Below are 22,067 nucleotides of genomic sequence, written 5' to 3' on the forward strand. Positions count from 1 at the left end.
TTTGACTGACACTTCAAACCGTTTCAGGTTTCAGTTCTTCACTTTGACACAACAACAAAAAATTGTGCTCAGCTCTCATGACTTCCACTTGACGCTGAGATCATTTTGTTTCAGTCTCCACAAATTTTTTAGTTTTCATATTTTCAACTTTTTTCCTTCAACTACAATCTTAACTTCTCTGAGTATTTCAACTTTTCAGCAACAGTTTTCTTCAGAATATTTAGCATATATTTCATTAGATTTAATTTGACTTCTTGAAATTCTGCCTTTGAGAGTCTTAATAATTCTAGTAAAGTGGAGCGGCGATGCTCTCGTCACTTTTCTAAACACATGGTGCAACGTGCTGGTTGAGACGTGACTCATACCTGTGGACGTGTGATGTTGTTGAAGGACAGCACACACACCAGCACACACTCTTATCAAAACACATTTGAAATATAATTTATTGCACAACATAAGATCAACATAAAGTGGCACGATACCCATTTCAATCCCGTTACATCAGAAAAAAAAGACAAAAGTTCTTACAAAATGCTCACCTTCTGTTTACTATCATTGTTTTTGACTTAAGAACAAAATGGCCATAAAATTGCAAGATCAGACCAAACTGCATAGATTTATAAAAAAACAACCAAAAAGAAAAGGCCGAGACATTTAAATATGGCACAATCAAACCTTGGCTACTCATATTTGTCATGAGTCCGTCCACTTCCACATTGTCCCAGTGACTTACAGGCGGTTCAGTGCATTGGAATAAAGAGGGGGGTTCCCAATTCAAAAGAGGAAAGCACTTATCATTAGATTATTAGAAACATGTGAGTCAAGCCCAATTTTAAATTGTCTTTTTGCAGATATAGAGATTTTAAACAGAATATGATTTTCTATTAAGTCCAATATTTGAAAAAAAATTCAAACATTCCATAAGCCTCATTTAAAATCGCGTCTTCTTATGAAAACATTTTGGGAGCAGGCGTGCGTCGCTGTAAAAAAACGTCAGCGTGGAGGTGCAATTAAAGAAAAACTGTACAAAAACAAATAACATGATCGTCACAGTCATTTAAGATACTATTTACATCTTTGACTTCATTTTTCATTTTGTAAAACAGCCCAAACTCACTTTTTCATTGTGGTTTCAGAGTCAAACACGTTACTGATTAATGTCCGTCATCTTTCATCGCTTCAGGGTTTTTTGGACGTGGGCCATCCTCTCTCTTATTGCTGCATGACTCATGTGTTTTAATAGTATTTGTTGGTAATACTCTATAATCAAATCTACTGTTACTGTATCAACTACGTCATAAAACCAAACCACCATGAAATGTGTGACACTCAACGTAAATGTCTGCCATTTGAAAGTGGCTTACATGAAAAATCAACCTTAAAGAGCTACAGTATGTACAGTATGAGTGAGAACTGGCAGCAGTGGATATCAATAAAAATTAAATTGGAAGTTGATGGCAAAAATGTTCCTAAGTCTGTTTATATGATCCGCTCACCTCACCTGAACCTTGAGATAAAGGAAACATACACATGTTGATGTACATTACAGCATAAATACAAACCCAGCCAGTGGTCAAGAGAAAAAACAGCACAAAAGCATGCTAACTGGTTTCAAAATCAACTCTCATAGCAAGTCATAAACACAGTTTTTATTAGGGTTACCTGATTAAAGTTTTACAGTTTCATTGGGGGCCGCCTGGTTGCATATTTCCTTGGATGTAACACTGGGAAGTGAACTAAAAACCTTACAGTGAACAGTAACAGGTTGATCCGTCCTGTTCGCTCACTAACACAACGTTTCCTGGGGAAATCGAGCAAAGGTTAAAAACCCAAAGCCTGTTGATTGTAAACCAGTATATACACAGACAGCAGTAAAGAAATGATTCGTTTGGCACAGAACACAGCAGGCTTTTACTCTCAGGGTTTTCCCGTCTTGAGCCAAGTCTAATAATAGGATCGGTTTGGTGGCGATGTCAGCATCTTAGTGGGTCACATGAATGTTTGACGCCTGATTTACGCCTCCGAGGAAATGAGCTGGTATCAGTTAAAAACCGCTCTGCACCGCCAACACAACAGTGCCGATTATTTCTGAAGAAAGGTTCCAGTTAAATCAAAATCAACGAACGACATGCATTCAAACGCTACCTGCATCAAAAGTCGATTTTAATCACCGTGGTTTGGATCCAGCAGGCAACAACACCTGTTCAGCACGCGTCAAGAAAAACATGGAGTGAACGAGAGATAAAGACCCAAAGTTTTATTGAAATTTAAACCAATTTTCAGCGTAACAGAACCTGCCTGTAGAGTACATGTATCCTGGAACTACCGTGATAGTGGCTCTAACAAACTCCTCTATTCATAATCAGAGGAAAATAAAGAGAAAACAGGAACTTTAATCTGCTACTGACCAACACGTGAAACCAGGACGTTAATTATCCAAGTAAACATAAATAAAGATGCAAAGAAGAGTTCCAGAGCTGAGTTATTTGGAGACACTTTGAAGAAGCAGCACTTGAGAAAACTGGAGAGAGATACTGAAAGTCAGACAGAAATAGAAAGAGGCAGAAAGGAGATAAGAGAGACTGACTTTCCTTTGGCACCTGAGCCTCAGTGGCAGTGCTCTTCTGTGGGGGGAGACGGGACCAGACGAGGGTAAGAAGACAGAAGAGCAAAAGAGGGAGGTGTAGTTGACCAGCTCATGCTCGGCAGAAATATCCTCCCATGGCCTTCTCTCTTCAGCAGGGGGCTTCTTCCTTTCCCCCTCTAGCTCTGTCCTGATTCGGTTCCTCCCACATCAGTGGCACCATCAAAAAAAAAAAAAAAAACACGTAACCGCAAGTGTAGTCCCTCAATCGAATCAGAGCCGCAGCTTTGTCCAGCAGGAGTGCTCCTCTTACAGCTACAGGAGAACCTAAAGTAAACAGTGAGTGCTTTCAGGAAGGAGGTTCTCTAGGTTCTTCTGCAGCAGCACGGGGGGGATGTTCTGTCAGTGCTTCTCTTGGTTTTGCTTCCACAGAAGAATCTCAAGTTCCTCCCAGATGAGTTTCACAGGCTCGGATCCTCTCACAGGCTTTTCTCTGAGGTCGGTTAGTGCAGATCGTTCGGTGTGGAGATTTCCCCCCCCCCTAGGATTCGGTTCAGTGTGTGGTTCTATAGGTTCTCCCCAGGCTGATACTGGGGTTCTGTGGAGGTGAAGTAGTCCTCTAGGAAGCCCTGCAGGTACTCGAACGTAGGCCTCTCCTCCGGGTCCTTCCTCCAGCAGGAGAGCATGAGCTCGTGTAAGGAGCTGGGACACTCTGCCGGGCAGGGCATCCTGTAGCCGCGCTCCACCTGGTCCAGCACCTCGCGGTTCACCATTCCTACCGAAAGGAACAGGAAGTGAGATTTAGAGGAAGACAGAACCTATTCTTTAAAAATAAAATCAGTGATTTAAATGAGAACATTTGATGGATGAAATGAGCAAAATCAAAAGATTGATTTTGTGGCAAAAAACGCTTTATAATTTATAAATATAAATATTAAATGATCCATTCTGTGGTTTGTCATTTTTAGAGCTGCAGTTAACAGTCTTCATAAATGATACATTTATTGATCTTTTCCCATCTATAATCAGAAAACAGTGAAAAAGCCCAAGATGATGTCTTCAAACTGTAAAACAAAACTCAGAAATATTCTACAATCACATAAGACAAAAAAATGTTGCTTCGTGGACACGTTACCTGGATAGGGGACTCTGCCTTTAGTTGCCAGCTCTGTGAGCAGCACACCAAAGGACCAGACGTCTGACTTGATGGTGAAGCGACCGTACAGAGCTGCCTCTGGTGCCGTCCATTTGATTGGGAACTTGGCACCTGACGAGTCAAAATTAAAAAAACAATAAAAAAGTGAGTAAAGTTTAAATGCAACATGCTGCAGAATAAAGATGTTTAGATTTCCAATTCCTTATCATTCTTCATCTATCACCAAACGTTCTGTGTGTGTTTAGTATCAACGATCATTGTCAGTTTAGATTTTCTCCCATGTGCCTTTTCAGTTTCGTATTCACAGAAACTTAAACTGATCCTCTGTGGAAAGAGGCAGCGTGGACTCACCCTGTCTTGCGGTGTACTCATTGTCCTCGATGAGTCTTGCCAGACCGAAGTCGGCCACTTTACACACCAGGTTGTCTCCCACCAGGATGTTGGCGGCGCGCAAATCTCTATGGACATAGTTCATCCTCTCCACGTACGCCATGCCCGCAGCAATCTGTACGGGCCGAGCAAGGAGAGAGATTTTATATTAATAATAATAATAATGAGTATCTTCGTGTGTGAATTCTGGGTGGTTTTAAGGGGCAGAGCACAATAAAGTATAACGTGACAGAAGCTTGTGTAGTTTACCTGAGCGGACATGTCTACCAGCTGAGGCAGACGGAGCATCTTCCCTGCTTCCCCTTTAAGGAAGTCCAATAAGCTCCCTGTGGATGCACGACCACAATCACAGTATTAAGAACATGTTATGCTACAAAACCAGATATGTTAGCACCACTGAATTCTGTATTACCTTGGCTCATGTACTCTGTCACAATGTAGATGGGCTCCTCAGACACCACAGCGTACAGTTGGACCAACTTCTCGTGCCGCAGCTTCTTCATGACCTGTGCTTCCTGAAGAAAGGCCTCCGGAGACATGGTGCCGGGCTTCAGGGTCTTGATGGCTACTCGCGTCGTACCGTTCCACGTACCTGTGAGGAAACAGTGTTTTTAAGTTCATGTCATAATATAGAATTAAAGGGAGAGTTTGATACCATCCTCAAATTTGCCCTTTCATACAATAAACCTCTGGTCGGTTTAGCACAGCATAAAGACTGGTAACAGGAGGAAACAGCTAGCCTGGCTGTGTCCAGTGGTATTAATATGTTATCTTATCTTATTTAATCTGTTCAAAAGCAATAAACAGTTCAAAGGTTAATACAAATGCTTTTATTAGTGATCATTAGAGGAGCTAGTACTATGCAGTTCTCATTATAGCTTCATATTTAATAAAACAATCTTTTAGGAAATTATCCTAAATATCAAACCATTTATTTAATTTAAGGTATTTTCGCCTTTACAAAGATTTACCTCAATAATACACTTTAAGAATAGTCTGTCTGTCCACGGGGAGGGATCCCTCACATGTGGTTTCTACAGTTTTTTATTTAATTTTTTTATTCCCCTGTTAATAGGGTTTCTTTGGAAGTTTTTCCTTACTCTTGTTGAGGGTTAAGAACAGATGTCACTATGAGACAAATTGTGATTTGTGAATGTGGGTTATACAAATAAAAGTTGATTGATTGATAATTAATTGGAAAGTGAAATCCATCTTTTTGTTTTGTACATTCAATGTATTCGATGGGTTTATTTAATTCCCTTAGGAAGAGGAAAGTGTTTTAGCACGAACCCATCCAGACTTCTCCAAAGCAGCCCTGTCCCAGTTTAAGGTCGAGGCGGAGCGACTCGCGGGGGATCTCCCAGGCGTCCCTGGCCAGTCCCTGGGTCTGAGGTTTGGCCACTGGACACACGTCTGAGAGAGCGTGGCACAGCCCATCAGAGTGCTCTGAAAAAGGGAGGAGAATGAAAGAGAAAGGGCGGGTTTAGAGCGGCAGTGTCGTAAAAAGGTTAAACATCACAGCTATTGACATTTGTGAGCGGCTGTAAAGCACACGTGTCTCATTACTCACTGCGGTAGTGGAAGACTAGCTGCTGTAGGCTGGTGAACTGGGTGCGGGACGTGATGTAGAAACCGCCGCTATCCAGCTTCCTGATCTTGTAATGTTTAACATTCAGGCCTTTGGTGTTATCATAATCCAGCACTGACAGGCAATATGCCCCTGAGGACAAGAGGACAGACGGAGACAGGTTAGAACAATAAAAGCAGTCGTTTCTCGGCCTGTGCGACAGCTGCTCTCTGGAGTTTCCTAGCAGCTGTGCCGGGCGGTCAGGCCTTCTGGGACCTGGAAGTTCAGCTTAGACTTCATGTCCTTGTGCATGGCCCTAAGTGCTATGTCTGATTTCACTAAGTTCGATCACTTTGTTTTGTACAGAAAACTATTTAAAAAAACAAGAAATTAAAAACAAAAAATATTCCATCAGAAAGTAATGATTGAAAATAAAACCTTACAGTTGATTAAAACAACCTAACTTGTAGAGATGTGGCTTTTAAAAATGTGATCCCAGACTGAAGGAAAATGAAGTAGTTTTACTGCCTCATGGTCGTAATCCTCCACCAACGACAAACGGTCATTATCTCATCTTGTGTTGTTGTTGAATAAAGGAAAGAAAAGTTTATATGATGTCACAATGAAGATTACCTTCGACCCTTTAGATAAAAATAACCATCTAATTCATTAAATCATAATTTAATGATTTAATCTTTGCACTTTGGAGTCATAACTAGGTTAAGTGACCCTGACATTTGACCAGCAAATTCGTATTAATCCATTTTTAAGTCCAAGTGAATGTTTGCCCACATTGAAGAAATGATTGTGATACATGTAGATGTTCAGACAGCCCGAAAACAAACTCAGATTTCACAGATTGTGTCCACTGAACTGACACTATATGAACCAGAGGTGCATGATATCAACATTATCACCACAAAACTGTCCCAGCAGCTTAAACATCAATTACACCTGGTTTTTCTGAATTGTGACATTTTCTGTTTATATTATGCAACTTTTTGATGTGAACTTTTTCCATTCACTGTTTTCACCTCCACTGATCAGAGAGCAGCAGTGGGGAGTGTTCTTGTATCCTGACCTAATATGATATTAACACTTTAAGCAACATATGGCCTGCAGGCCTCTGCTCATCTATCACACTGTCAGCCTCTCATCTAATACATTGACATCTAATACAGGACACACTCGCCATCACTCCTACTGCCAGAGCACCTCCTACTATTCCCCCATGATCCTCCCACTTTCCTACAAGTCTCCCCCTTTACCCACTCTGTATGCCTCTCCTCCCCTCTTGTGTGTGTGTATGTGGTGAGAGAAGAGAGACTCAAAGCCGGGGGGAAATCCAGCACCCTCTTCGGCTGACCTAGTTCTGGCAGAGTGATTCACCCCTCTCCATTCACAAGCCCCCACCCCACTCTCCCTTTTTCTCCACACTTCCTCCGAAAACAACCCCCTACTGAGTCCACCTATGTCACAGGGACCAGCTCTCACTCTCAAAGAAAGACCTAACTCTCTGCCACAAGCACAGAGAGCAAATACTACAGTGTGGGAAAGTTAACAAATGGCTTAATTATGAGAATACTGCCTGTTAAATTAAGTCCCTGAAGAACTCATTTCAAAGTAGGATCACATCCGCTGCGCAGAGAAAGCTCCTGAGACACAGAGGAAGTGACAAGACTTCCTGTGAGTGCAAAATAAAATGTTCCAGTTTTTATAAAGTATGTTGTGTAATGAAAATGCATGTATTTCCTAACACCATGATATTTTTACACAATCATTATTTTACAGCTAGTGCTGCAACAAAAAACTGTTCTACGGGATTTTTTTTATGTGTTACAAAAATAGCTAAAAATACTTTTACCATTTCTCAGAGCCCGTAGGTGACAACTAGCAGTCACAGACAATAAGATATTTAATTAACTGGCATATTTGCATTAAAAAAGACTGAAACAGCAAATTATCAAAAGAGTCTTTCAGTTGACCCATTTATTGCAGCTGTAAATTTGATTCCCACTGAAAATATACACAACCTCCATCTTTCCATTATCTGTATCCTCAGGGTCAGCCGGGAGCCAGGAGCCGATCCCTGCTGATATTGGATGAGAGGTAGACTACACCCCGGACAGGTCGCGAGTGTATCACAGGTCCAACATAGAGAGATAAACAAACGCTCACATTCACCTACAGTCAATTAAGAGTCTCCAGTTAATCTAACCCCAATAAGCACGTCTTTGGACGTCGGGAGGAAGCTGGAGAAAACCCACAAAGACACGGAAAGAACATGCAAAGCAGAAACCTTCTTGTTGACAGGCGACAGTGATTCTGGCAGATCTACAAGACGCATCTTAAACATTTATGGTAAAGGTTAAACCTGTGTCCATTATATAGACGAAGCCAATCAACTGATCTAAAGTTCGTTATTTCTCATGAATTGGCTGGGCCTGATTTTGGCAGTTTAGCCGCTGACTAGCGACTCATTCAGTTCTGCACCGACCGTGAGAGATCGTAGCTGCTCAGCTTTGAAGCTGTTTGAAGGTAAAATAACTTCAATGTAAAATTAAATATGAACAGACAGTGAGAAAGGCAGAGGAGCTAATATAACCATCTTGTTAACAACAGTGGACTCTGCGGGATGTGAACCTCTCACCTTTCGTGGTCTCGCTCTCCCGCACCAGGAAGGTTCCTCTTCTGTTCTGCAGGTTCAGAAGGAGTCGCTCGGAATCACGACGAGTGATCTTCCCAAAATACCACCTGCGAAAGTGGGCCACGGAGAATAGGATCAGTGAGAAGCTACTACTGCGCGTCTGGAGCAGTCGGGCAGAGACACACTTAGACGACTCTATAGGACGGAGCATATGTGATAACAGTGTCTCTATAGTATTTGTGTTCGCTTCTGGACCGAGCCTTGTTATCCGTCTGTCATCATACTGCAAGTCAGAAAAACTGCTTTTAGGTTTGACACTGAAAATGACTTGAAATCTCTGTAGGGAAGAAAAACTGCAAAACAAAGTGCGAGAGTGAAACAAGGAGGAGGATAATGTACTCTTCTGCTTGGATGGAGTCGGATGGAGCCACGTAGTTGCTGGGGATATAACCGCTCTCGCCTGTCGTTAGGGAGCGAGCGAGCCACCAGTCCCCTTCTCTGAAAGAAAGAGAGACAGAGCAAAGACAGTCAATAATAAATAGAAAACTGACAGGAGATACTGTTAATATTTCTTGGTTTAATCATCTGCCAAGTTAAGATAAATAATGCAAAAAAATTTGACATGTGACACGTCTCAGTGAGAAAGTCTATATCTGAGCAAAGTTTGTACTTGACTGGAGACAAACATTTGTCTTTACAAAAAAGGAGACATTTGAAAATGGGTGTTTTACAAAATACAGATTTCTTTCCACACCTTAAAGCACAGTGATGTGAAGAAAAACAGATTGTTAAGAGAGGAAATGGACACATGCAACCTTTTACTCCACATGTGGTCCCCCGGTCCACATTTTAGGCTTTGAACTGTATATCCAGATTTATTAATGCACCGAATCACTCAATAATTCATCAAAACACTACGAGCCTGACCAGACAAAACCGTGCAGCAGCAACGGGACTGTGAACAAAAGGTTGCAAAAGATTTTTTATGCATTAAGTATTACTGACCTGAAGCTGTACTTTTTCCTAGGAGAAACCATGAAGCATGAGAGAGAAAGAGAGGGGGGAGAGATAACAGACACAGCAGACACATCAAAACACAGCAAGGAAACGCGGCAAGGCAAAGCAGCAGAGAGTGGAGGAGCTGGATGTGGGACGACACAGTGGGGCACAAATTGCAGGGTTTTCTAACTTTTCAGTTTTATTACAGTATATTATATAATATAATATTTCTTAAAATCTCACAAGAGAAGTGTCTTTACTTTGCATGAATGATCAATTCCTCACATCATGAGGGATTTCTTCTAGACTTATTTATGTTTTCATGCCTTGTAATATAGTTTATTGTGTAATATTAATTAAAGATGAATTCATTATGTTCTCCCAGCCCTGCTGTGTAGTGCCACACTGTATGTATATAAGAAACAGCAGACCAGACTTATGGCAGGTTACAGAGAGAGTGCAGAGGAAAAGACAAAACAAAACCATTGTTCTGATTTAAAGAACATGTGTGATATAAGTGGGGGTCATTTTCACTTGGAAACAAATGCACACATCATTTTAATTTCCTATTAGTGAAATCTATGTTCTGTTTCTTCAGGGACATGAGTGGGAATATTGCTAAAACAAATGTTATATTAAGTGTCTGAGGCTACATCCATACAACTATTATTTTCCTTTGGTTTCAAACCAAAACGTTTTCTGTCCACACAAGCAATTTTGGCTCCATATCAGTTTTAATCCACATCCATACTAGCACGCCTGAAGATGTACATGCGTATATATATATGCTGGTGGACACAGGAAGCATTTGGTTGTTAGTTGCAGAAATGTCGCAGGTTGCTGGAATAACAGCTTGTCTCCTACGCCTGTCACTTTTAAATACAGAATCTAACAGCTGTTAGCGAAGACACAACAGGTTCAGCAACGCTTGTATCTGAGTCAAGAGCATTGCTGGTTGTTTTCTTCTGAAAGGGGGCCATGTGATAGCAGCCTGATAAATCAGTGAAGGCTACGTCATGACTGAAAAGACCAGCTGTAAATGTCTCCGTTTCTGACTGTCCTGAGTGTTGTATATGATCTATTCCAGAGTTTTCAATCTAAAACAGGTTTCTCAACTTCTCTGTTTTTAGTGTGGTCATCAGGCGAATCTGTAGCAGAGTCGATGCATTTTCAAATGAAATCCTAGCGTGGAATGTAGCCTCAGAGATTATGATGATGGCAGTGAATGTGCCTGCTTTGCTTTTGTCAACAGACGGGGGAGAATCAGACTCTGGCGTCTGCATTGCTCCACAGCTACTGACTGACTCCCGCTGTTTTCATTCACGATTCTTAAAACTCGCATGTACGTCGACAAATCTACTCATTTTGATTTTTGTGAAGCATCAGAGAGAAAGAGAGAAAGAGAGAGAGAGAGAGAGAGAGAACGAGACAGACGACGTGATTCTTACGTGTTGTTGACAATCTGCAGCCTGTCGCCTTTCCTAAAAGTCAGATCAGACGCTGTCCGTGACTCATAGTCATACAACGCCACAAATGTAGTGACACCTCCTGCAAGAAACAACACACACGTACACACAAACGTGGGAGGAATATATATATATATGTTTAGGGAACAAAGTAATTTTAGTCAATGGAACTTCCCTTTTTGTGGTCCTATTCACATTCAACTTCCATAATCCAGCTTTTACAATTCAAGTCTGGCCCTTGATAATAATATGCTCTGTCCAGTGTAACGCTATAAATCTATTTCGCCGCCGCTCCATATCTGTATAAACTATTTGCCAAAGCCTAATGAGAAATATCGACGTTCGGACTTGCTTGTGACCGATCGTCCGTGAAGGACAGAGCCATCATATCAATGGTTTTCCATTTTCTGCGTAGCTTTCTCGCCCTTCCCTTTAATGAACCTGTGATCTAAACCTGGGAACACTCCAGCTAATCATCGATCGGGTCATTAGATGCACGGCAGGAAGAGACGGCCAGCAGAGCCGCTGCCGATGCACCAGCAGCCTCTCCGCTCTCCAGATAGGGGCAACATTAACCTCAACCATCTGGCCGGTCTAGACATATTAGAGCTAACGGACTTCAAAGTCCAAAAGGAGGTTTAAAGTCTGTTTGACGGCTGATGGTCGGAAAAAAGAAACAACTTTCAGATATTGTTCTGTGATAATGTAACTCACTGTGAATCCTTGTTTTGGATTTATTTTCTAACTGAAAGCAAGTCGATGGTCTGACTCAGAGATATGTCATGATTGCTTTGGTTATAATTTGTTACTTAAGAAGCAGCTCAACAGTTTTCTTGCCAAGAGTTAAATGAGAAGATTGATACCACATCTGTTAGATACCACATCTGTTAGATGAAGCAGGAGCGAGTTACCAGCTCAGCACAAAGTGACTGGGAATTTAAAGGACTCGCCTGCCTCTGTCTAAAGGTAAAAAAACAATTCACTGGTTGCTATGGCTTCTTATTTACCACACAGACATGACAGTGGTTTCTTCTCATCTGACTCTCAACAAAAAAAGCACACACAAATATACCTCCCAAAATGTGAAACTATTCTTTTAAAGAGCATTGTCACTGTTTAAAGTCCCACTGTTTGTTCCTCAATATGACATATTGAAACAGTTTGTCACCAAAAAAATTCCCCTCATGGCCTAAAATTGTTCAAATGTTCTGAACCTTCCTTACTCATTTCTTACTGGGAACTGTGAATATATGAATCACTTTGTAATGGCTGTTTTAAAAGGTGCTGTATAAATAAAGTTATAATTATCACTATGTGCTGTGCCCTGACTCCCCCATCTGTCTACCCTCACAGCTGTTGAGGAGTCTTTCCTGCCACTGAGCTCTGACCAAAAGTTAACAGGATTGGTTTCATAGGTTTGTGACATCACAAACACTTGTTGTTTGAATCAACAAAATATGTTTTTTTTTATTTTTTATATAAAAGACATTTTAAACATGTCTAAAAACTTGATTTTCATTGGAGGGGTTACCTAAAAAAGTGAAATTCAAAACTAGAACAGCTATTTTCTTCAGTATATCCACACTTAACCAATCTCACAACATGCCCCTTACCTGACAGAGGTCCCCTCTGAGGCGAGGTGATGGTACCTGTGTGGTCCACCCCTCCGAAAAGAGCCAGCTCAGGAGTGTTTGTTGGTGCGTGTTGGTGCTGCCCTTGATGCCCCCTCCTGCCCGTTCCGACCGCAGGGCTCCTGTTGGGGGTTTGTGTCTGCTGGGAGGGGCCCAGGTGGTGGAAACGTCCGCTGTCTGAGCCTGTGCCGATGGTGCCATCCAGGCTCATGGAGCGCTGGCCTGGCTCCTTGGGCTTGCTCTTGCCCGCCCCCATGTGCAGACCTGGGACAAGAGCCAGAGATGAATATGACTGAAATACTTTAATTCCCAGAAGATGGAAACAAGGCGTGTTTTGCATCGTTAATGTCTTTGTGTGATTGCCAAAGAGGACTGAAATGATTAGTCGACACTGACAGGAAAACAAATGCTAAATATTTTATTTGATTAATTAAATGATCACATCCATTTGTTTTTTCCAAAGTGAAAAGATCGTTTTAACTTCTCCAATTTGCTGCATTTTTATGTCAGTGTAATTCATCCAGACATGAGATTAAAACAGGAACTGACAGTTTTTCAGTTTCTATTCATTGACCTTTCTAAATGAAAACGTCCTCTGAGCAGCGTGTGCTCTGGGCCTCCGGTCATTTCTGAAGCCTCGTCCAGTCATTGGAGCTGTTCCAGCTTTGGTTAGGGTTAGGGTTACCAGTCGACACACATACATTCAAGGTCATTCTTAACTGTTGATTCAAACTGCTCTGAATCAATAAGCATTTGTAAAGAAAAACAAAGCTTCACACAAAAGAGCTCTGGTGCCTCTGAACTGACGCGACAGAAGCTGTTGGTCTCCTGCAGATAATTGCTGTATACAGCTGCCGAATACGTCTATTGTGAGCTGATAAATGCAACAAGTCAAGAGCGCACTGTCATCAAGAGCGCAGACAAAGACAAACATGCTCAGACAGTCAAGTGCAGCCACAGAAAGCTGGAGTGTCCACACACCAAGTCCAATCCTCCCCTCAAGGCCCTGGAGAGTGACTCACTGTGAGACTGGCAACTTCAGGCCAGCTAAAATGCAGACGGTCACACACAGACATGAAACAGCCTTGTTCCTGTAGGAAGACAGGCAGTCTCACTTCCGGACAGAGGATTCACCATATATGTCGATGAGTGTTTGTGTGTGTGTGTGTGTGTGTGTGTGTGTGTGTGTGTGTGTGTGTGTGTGTGTGTGTGTGTGTGTGAGCAGCTGTTGCGCAGCGCACTAACACTTGACCATAGTTGCGTCTCACATCCTTTTTCCAACACATGCATGTATCCATGTAAGAGTTTCAAACACACTTGATTGAAAAAGGACGGGGAGAGCTATAAGAACACATGAGGAGAAAGGAACTGGCAGTGGCTAGAAAAAGAACGTGTAGGTGGTTGTTGTTGTATACTGCACAGACAGCTGAGGCTTAGTGGGTGTTTTAAGTGTAATGTGCAACCAGAACATAATTACACAGGTACGGGGATTCTCAGAGATACAGAAGGATCCCACTGCAGAGAAGTGTGGGTGTGTAAGCTGCCGAGTGTGTGCGTGAGCGCGCACGAGCATGAGAGATGTCAAACACACACATGCAGTCATGCAAGCTTTGATTCAACCCTTGCCAGTATGAAATCTGGCTCATTGGGGGGTTAACGTATCCCATGGTGCAACACTGAGTCACACAGAGAATGGCCTGCAGGAAAAGACGGACGGGACTGAGTGAACCGGGTGACCGGTGAACTGCTTCTACCTCTCACATCTACCAGCTCGATGAGCCAGGAGAGCCCAGACGAGTACAAGATGAAACATGATGAAAAACATTGGGATTACAGCCTTAGCAGATTTAAAGCAGTAATGGAGGCACTTATGCAACAGATATATTTAGCAGCCCACGTAGTCAATATATGCAAACAAACACATACTCGAGGTGCTTGAATCCTGAAGAAAAAAACGATGATCGTCTGCAAACAGCCAATGCTGCTTAAAAACTAACTGCTGATGTGCATTTTTTTAAGGGAATTTAAAGTCTATACATGCAGTTCAACCACCGGCTAAATTTAGAAGAGACATACAATTCAGCTGATATCCAACTGAGTGTCCAGTTACTTCAATTTACAAGCTCTTCACAGGCTTTGATTCAGGACTTCCTCCTGACTCCTGCCATTACTGACCCAAAGCTGCATCACAGTTCTGCTTAGTGGACAAAAGTAGGTCCAGAGCGCAGAGCTTTAAGAGAAGAGCAAAAGGTGAAAAAGTTGGAACTATTGCCGTTTTCACACCGGCTGGTCATGGTCCAAACCAATTTTCATGTCTTTTGAAGACATACGTACGTCCTGTCATCACCTATATGATCTATACCTATCAATAAATCAATGAAATTTCAATTTCATATAGCCCAAATTCAGAAATCACAATTTGTCTCACAGGGTTTAACAAAGTGCTACATCCTCTGTCCTTCACCCTCAACAAGAGTGAGGATAAACTAAAAAACTAGACACTGATTTGTTTTGTGATTCTGATGTTGGAGTGTTGTCAGTTCAGGTATTTTATTTGCTTTTTTTTTTTTTTTTTTTTTTTTAAATAAAAAAGTATTTTTTCCGTTGGAATGGAGAAAATTAATGAACCTGTTCACATTGTTAATGTCATTGCCACTGTAACATCATTATGGTTTTACCACCAGCAAAATGAACATCCTCATTGTTTAAATATTACAAGGTCAGAGGCAAAGACCACAAGCAATCCTGTGATCCGCTTCCACATCTCTTTCTTCTTCTATTGTTTGACGCCGTCTCAACTTCATGCAATTGGTCTGAACGTCCGAACCATGGTTCAGTTTGATCCAGACTGAGACCAACTCTTTTGGTCGGACTAAATTGTGGTCCATTGGTCCAGACCAGATCCGAGTCGCCTTTCAGACCTGTTATTTTAGTTTTGACCAAACTTAAAAGTCCAAAAGGTTCCGACCAAACAAAGTAGGCAACAGTACATTTTCATCAACATTAACCCTGGTTGTGTATGATCTTAAGCATCTAGAAAACTATGTCTATAAAACATCAGAAAACAGTGAGAATGCTCATCACAATTCCTAAAGCCCAATGTGATGTCTTTAAATGTCTTGTTTTGTCCAACCAACGATCCAGATGCCCAACATATATATTATACTATAAAGCAGCAAATTCAACACTTTGTCAACTCAATGATTAATTGATTGATCTTTTCAGCTCTCAGGGCTAATATCTTCCTCACGGACAGTTCAATAGTGTTGTGTGTAGGTCCAACATGATTAGATAAGAGACCAATCATCAAGTTTAAACACACGAGGAGAGCTAATGATCCTCGAATGGCTCTGCAAACATATTGTGATAGAGTGATAGCAGCACTTGTGTCCTTTGACAGTCGCAGTGCACACAGTGTCCAACACTTCCCACTGGCTCTCTTCAGGACGTTGCACTCACAGCAGAATACCCTTAAAGCCTCAGAGCCTGCATATGTAAACAACAGAGCCGAGCTCCACGCCTTTCCCTAATATGGTGTCAAAGTGCCCTTACATCAAGAAGTACTAACATGTGAGTCTGTCCAACACAATGAATGGGGGAAAACAAACATGACAAATAAACACTCTCTAAATCGAAGAATAAGATATTGTAAAAAAAATGAGGAAAATATTAGAAAAAACAAATGAGGAATGTGAGTAATGGGAGATGAGGAGAAATTTCAATGGCTTATGAGTTCCATCCAAAAGGAGCACGAAGGAATGTGGGAGAACCAGATTGCACCACAGCGCTACGGCTGCCAGAGACTGCAACAAGAACAGGCACCTGAGCAGTGGGAGGCCAGGATGAGGAGAAGGAAGCGAGGACGACAATAGAGCGGGGGGGATGTATTCTGCATGTGAATATGTAGAATCTGAAGGGGAGGGACAAGATTTTGGGGACGGAAGCCTCCTGGTTTATAGTTCATGTTTAAGTAGGTTTGGGTTGCCTGCAGGTAAAGTATAGAGAATCATGCAGATGGCATGGTATGGGCATAGAATACTAAATTTCTAGTATCATGACAATACTGATGTTATCTGACAGTTTTGTGTCTCCTCTCAAACTAAACCCAGAATATGAATTAGTGAGTGAATCCAGCTTCTGAAAGAATCACTGCTCTGCAGGTGGCTGCAGTGTTGTCAGGTTAACAGGAACAGCTGTACTGGATTAGATTAGAGAGAGTGGCTCTGTTTGCAGACAAGTTTTGAAAAGTGAACTGGATTTATTGAGATGAGTCAGTCTCTGCTACTGCAGAGCAGAGTGACACCTGTAACCGTGGTAACAACAAGGAGACGGGGACAGATGTAGCATTGAAGACAAATATTATAAAGCTATGAATTAGTACGTATTTTGAAAAACCTTGATATGTGACAAATAAATAACAAATATCAATTGGCTTAAATTTGACCAGAATGCTATTTCATCAAAAGATATGAGGTCAACACTACAATGACGGTGATAAATAGAGGCTGAGCTCAAAAGAACCTGGAGAGCACTTCAATATCCGCTCTACAGTTATCACTAACTTGTGTCATTCTCACAGAGTGATGATAGAGTGCTACAAGATCCATAAATCTGTCTCACCACATGAAGTGAATACACATGAAAACACTGTGGAGGGGGGGGGGGGGGTAGTCTAAAGCCCACAAGCCTAGATGCCTGACAGGAATGTAAGTTAATAAATCAGCCAAATCCCGAACCCCTTTCAGATGAACCACACCGCACATCAGGACGATATTTTCATTATGTGTCATTTGTACACGTGCTCCAAGCTGCCCCTTGGAAAATGACATAAACCCACAATCTCAATTCAAATCTGATTCTTTACTTATTAGGACCAGTTTGAAGTGTTAACATGTTACATAAACAACACTTGCATGTCCACATGTACACCAAAAGTGTTTTTAGTCAAGGCAGTTCATCCTGTGCATATAAACTCTAAAGAGATCCCGTATATTACCTGGATTTCCACAAAACTTGGTGGAAGGATGGAACATGGGCCAAGAAAGAACACATTCAGTCACAACGTGAGGGAGGTTTTGTTTTTTGACATTTTCACACATTTCCCAGGGAATGACTCATGAATCTTGATGAAAAGAATCAAAGCATATTCAGGGCACTGTTGGGCCTCGGTGGGGGTATGTGCTCTACTGAGAGTCATCCTAGACGTGTTTCCAATGCAAGTGATCTCATAATCCACAGTTCTGGCTCAGTGTAGAAATATGGTTTTATGTTCAGCCAAATAATAATATCTTTGACAGTCTGATTTTGCCAGTTTTCTACCACAGTCACAATCTTTTAAGAAATGCTGGAAGCAAAGATATGGATGTGGCAAGATCTGTCCAGACAGCAATTACTGTATTGACAATAATGATATTTTGAACAGACATTAGTAATGATCTGAATAATTACACTAAACTGTTTGTGTTCAGCTCCAGCCCCTCAGCAAGCCTCAGAAGGATAAGCTATATAGGATGGATGGATAACATGGTAAACATTACACCTGCTGGACATTAGCATGAGAGCAGCTGTAGACTCACAAACAAAGAGGAACTGCAACTTTGGAAAACAGCTTCAGACTAACTCAGACTGCTGATGATACATTTCAGCTTGGACTAAAATCAGCTCATTTTCCCACAGAATGAAGATTGTGGTCTCTTCATAGCAAACACGGACAGACATGACCAAAGGATAAAATTAGGATTAACATGTGAGTGATGTTGTAAAACAGACTTGACGTCTTTACCTCAGGCCTCCGAATCATCTGCCGACTTATCTATGAGGAAATTATCTTGTTGTCTAATAGAAACTGAACGAACAATTGGCCTTGATGCTAAAGATCCATCCATCATCTATACCGCTTTACCTTTTGAGGGTCCCAGAGGGAGTCGGAGCCAATCCCACCTAATATTGGGCGAGAGGCGGGGTAAACACTAGTCAAGTTGCCGGTATATTGCAGAGACAAAATATAGAGACAAACAATCATTCACACTCACATTCACACCTTCAGTTGGGAATTTGTCATAAATCTGCATGTCTTTGAACTGAGGGAAGAAACCACAGTACCCAGAAAAAACCCAAGCAAACATGTAGAGAACACGCAATCTCCACACGCAGCGACATGGGAATCGAACCTGAAGGCAACAGTGCTAACCAGCATGCCAGATGCTAAAGATCCACACTGTAATTGTTGCGGCAATTAGTTGCCAAAATGACTCCTTCAAACTGCTGTGTTTAAATGCAACTTAAATGGAGGGATGATGTAATAATGAAATGTTCCAAACCATGAGTGTATTTCCTCACATCTCCTGATCAACGTTTGTAATCCTCCATCTGGGGCCGAGCACACTATAGCTGCACGTATCTGCTGAGGCACAAGAGAACATTTGGCCATGACAAACCTCACTGAGTCACAACAGACGGTAACAGTTGCCACTGTGCTGCGGAGAGGGAAGGAGTTCCAGCCAATGTTTCAGTCAAATGGGAAAATTACAGTTTGCCCAGGGGAGGGGAGGCGAGGGAGGAGGAGGAGCGACGACAGAACGATGGCTCCCTCAAGATCAAAATGAAAGGAAATGTGCACATTAGCATCACTGTCTCATCCTGCTATCTGCTGATGATAACATGTAGCAGCACGGTCCACATACATGTTTCATACACAAATCCTCTATAAATAGCCAGAGTCGGAGGGACAGAAAGGGCAGTGGAATCAAGAAAAGGGCCGAAGTGAAAACAATGCAGTCACTTTTAACTATCGAGTCTCGTCCCATCTGAGTCTCGTCAGTCTGTCTCCCAAATCTTTCCGTTAACCCCTCGCACCTTGGAGCTCGTTTCAAGCTGTTCCACCTCACGTTTGCTCGTCCTCAGCGACAAACACACAGATGACACGTGAGAGGAAGAAGAAGAAGAGGAGGAGGAGGAGGAGAAGATGAGGGGGGATCGTGGCATTCAGCTGATAAAAACACTTCTGTTTTCTGTCTATCTTTCACTGGGGGCTCTGGCTGCAAATGATTCAGGCTCTGAGAAATGGCTGCTACAGTATGATTAATGCTATGGAGGAGGGCAGAGGTGGCACATGTTAATATATATTCATAGGAATTGCATTAATAACAGCACATAATCTATATTTAATTCACATGCAGCATTTCTTTTTATGGGATATTAGAATAAATTTAAGGTGATATGCATTCTTCTGGCAGACTGTTTTGCAATTGAAGCCAAATAAAGCTGCAACAATTAATTTATCAAACGGTGACACTTTTTGAAAAGGAACTAATTGCTTCCTGCTTTCTGTTTTTTCTTTCATGGTAATAAGCATATATTATTTTGCGGCTTCTAAGTGAACGAAAAACAAGTCATATGAAGATGTAACCTTGAGGACCTGCAATGAGCGAGTTTCCATATCTGTGACCTTTGTATGGATTAAACAATTAATCAGAACAACACTTGGTGGATAGATCAATAAAGAAAATGGTCTTTAGATCTTTTACTGACCTGTGAAAGGGACAGTGTATATTTACAATCTACATGTTATAATGTAAAAAAACATCATTTGAGAGGAAGTGATTTTAAAAACCACCGGAATCCAAATGAATCAGTCCAGTTGTAGAGATCCTGTGTTGATCTTCCCCATGTTTGTGTGACTTAATCCAACCTCAATCCACAGCCATATGGAAATGAGCCAGAAAATGCCTCTAACCCAAACCAACAGTGAATAGATTAGCCACATAATTAAAATGCTATTTCCACGAGATTAAAACACCAGTTGTTGTCAGCAAAGCAGCTTTTAAAAAGAGACAAGGGGTGGGGTGTGATGTGCCTTCACAGAGAAGCAGCTGTCAGGATGATGAAGGAAGAGAATCAATCATCATCATCATAATAATAATAATAATAATAATGATGATGATGATGATAATAATACAAAGGAAAAACATCCACAGTTTCTCAAACAGATCCACGTAAGGTGCGTAAAGGGGGATTTGTGAATGGGAGCGAGGACTGAAAGGCGACAATGCTGCTGCATGTGCGGCCTGATGAATCAAAACAGGTGCTGGTACAGCTCCATTTTGAATTTCGATGGATTGTTGGCTTTCATTTCTGTGCGCAGAAGATTTAAAGCGAGCGGCTTCGAGGATTGTTTGGTTTTAAAGATGTGACGCTGGAGGATGGTTTGTATTGTGTGTGTCGGAGGGTCTGTGGTAAACCCTCAGCGACACTGGCACAAATGTGAGTGGTGGCCTGTGCAACAATGAAACACAAGTCAGCGTGAGGAGGGGGCATCAGACGGGGAGATACGCAGCAAACAAACCGGTAGAAAACCCACCTGGTGGTAAATGGTGAAGAAATGTCGCGTTGAGCTTCTGGTCACTCACCTTTGACGCGTCCTGAGATTCAGCCCAAACACCGGAGACGCGCAGCGAGGAACCGGGTTAGATCGGTGTGGCTGCGCGCATGAGACGGAGCGGAATGGAAGCGGGGGGCCAGTTGCTGTGGAAACCTCGGACCGGCCACAAATCCCATTTAGCGAATTTCGGCTGAATCGCAGGAGGAGGTGGAAGAGGAAGTCATGGCAGGAGCCGTGTTCAGGAGCAAAGGGCTCAGCTGCCGGGCGGCTGCGGCTCGGGGCTGCGGTGGAAGGGCCGGACAAACACCGGACCGACGGCGGAGCGAGAGAGCGAGCGAGCTGCCCCGTTCAGATGGGAAGAGTCGATGGAGCCGTGGGTTCATGCGTCAAAGCAGGAGGGATGGTGGAGGGAAGAAGGAGAAGAAGAAGACATGGCTCGTAGGGAGAAAACCACGGGATCGTGCATCACTGGGAGCAAATATGACGAGTCTGGGCTTTTTTTTTTTTTTTACGCTGTTTACGCAGCAGCGGTGGGAGTCAGGGGGATTCACGTCGCCATGCGTAACTCGACGCCACCACGGAGTAGTAGTCGAATAAAAACCTGAACACTTTTAATAAAAATCATCATCAGATCATCTCCGCTCATATTGTTGTATCGTAATTAAACTAATCACAACACGCCTCCTTTCACCAGATCACTTAGTGGAAAGATCAATCAGTTGCTAGGCGACAAGCACATCGCTTTGAAGAGTTACGTTGGCTTTGACGTCATCATTCTGATTCTGGGGCTATCAGCCAATCACCGATGATGGTTGGGACTACTCACTTGAGACAGCTTGAATTAACGTGAACTATTTTCAAGCTGTTAGGAGAAATCAGTTTGTGAAATAATTATAAAGCTGCTTGATATTTTTCTAATAAAATGTTAATTGTTGACAACACTGGAGCAGCGTGAATTAGGATTGCAACAAATTGTTGCTATCATTAACGATGAATCTGTGGAGTATTTTTGCGATCAACAGCTATTGATTGTGTCACTTGATGTATACAGTTAATACTCTAGTCTTTTTTGAGGCCTATGTTTTTGAGGCATTTACTGGCAAATATAAATGTGATATTAACAAAATTAGGCCAACAACATAAACATAAGACCCACATAGTTGGATTACCTTTTTGCATCATCTTCTCATCTTGGATTATGTACCAATAGAGTTTATGAATTGTCTTAACATTATGTAAATTTAAAC

General features: G+C 42.0%; 1 protein-coding gene across 2 annotated transcripts; it reads right to left on the reverse strand.

Annotated features, from left to right (window-relative positions):
* Positions 1-425: 425 nt before the first annotated feature.
* LOC109635513 (proto-oncogene tyrosine-protein kinase Src) lies at positions 426-21,311 on the reverse strand. Of its 2 annotated transcripts, XM_020096724.2 has the most exons (13): positions 20,849-21,311; positions 12,423-12,704; positions 10,792-10,891; positions 9,350-9,367; positions 8,744-8,842; positions 8,348-8,451; positions 5,701-5,850; positions 5,421-5,576; positions 4,543-4,722; positions 4,380-4,456; positions 4,092-4,245; positions 3,720-3,851; positions 426-3,359 (listed from the first exon to the last, which is right to left on the reverse strand). In XM_020096724.2, exons 2-13 carry the CDS (start codon positions 12,694-12,696, stop codon positions 3,151-3,153), a joined length of 1,653 nt encoding a protein of 550 aa, XP_019952283.1. In that variant the 5' UTR covers positions 12,697-12,704; positions 20,849-21,311; the 3' UTR covers positions 426-3,150. The 2 variants fall into 2 exon arrangements, with proteins under 2 accessions (XP_019952283.1, XP_069390315.1); XM_069534214.1 differs by lacking the exon at positions 9,350-9,367.
* Positions 21,312-22,067: the final 756 nt, after the last annotated feature.

Source organism: Paralichthys olivaceus, chromosome 2 (genome assembly GCF_024713975.1).
Source record: "Paralichthys olivaceus isolate ysfri-2021 chromosome 2, ASM2471397v2, whole genome shotgun sequence".
Lineage (NCBI taxonomy): Eukaryota > Metazoa > Chordata > Actinopteri > Pleuronectiformes > Paralichthyidae > Paralichthys > Paralichthys olivaceus.

What these genes read in the sequence shown, in the direction of transcription:
- LOC109635513 (XM_020096724.2), bottom strand. Translation starts at nt 12,696, where the DNA reads ATGGGGGCGGGCAAGAGCAAGCCCAAGGAGCCAGGCCAGCGCTCCATG. An exon ending in TCAGAGGGGACCTCTGTCAG is followed by an intron (nt 10,892 to 12,422) that starts GTAAGGGGCATG and finishes TGTTTCTTGCAG; the next exon opens with GAGGTGTCACTACATTTGTG. An exon ending in GCTAGTCTTCCACTACCGCA is followed by an intron (nt 5,577 to 5,700) that starts GTGAGTAATGAG and finishes TCCCTTTTTCAG; the next exon opens with AGCACTCTGATGGGCTGTGC.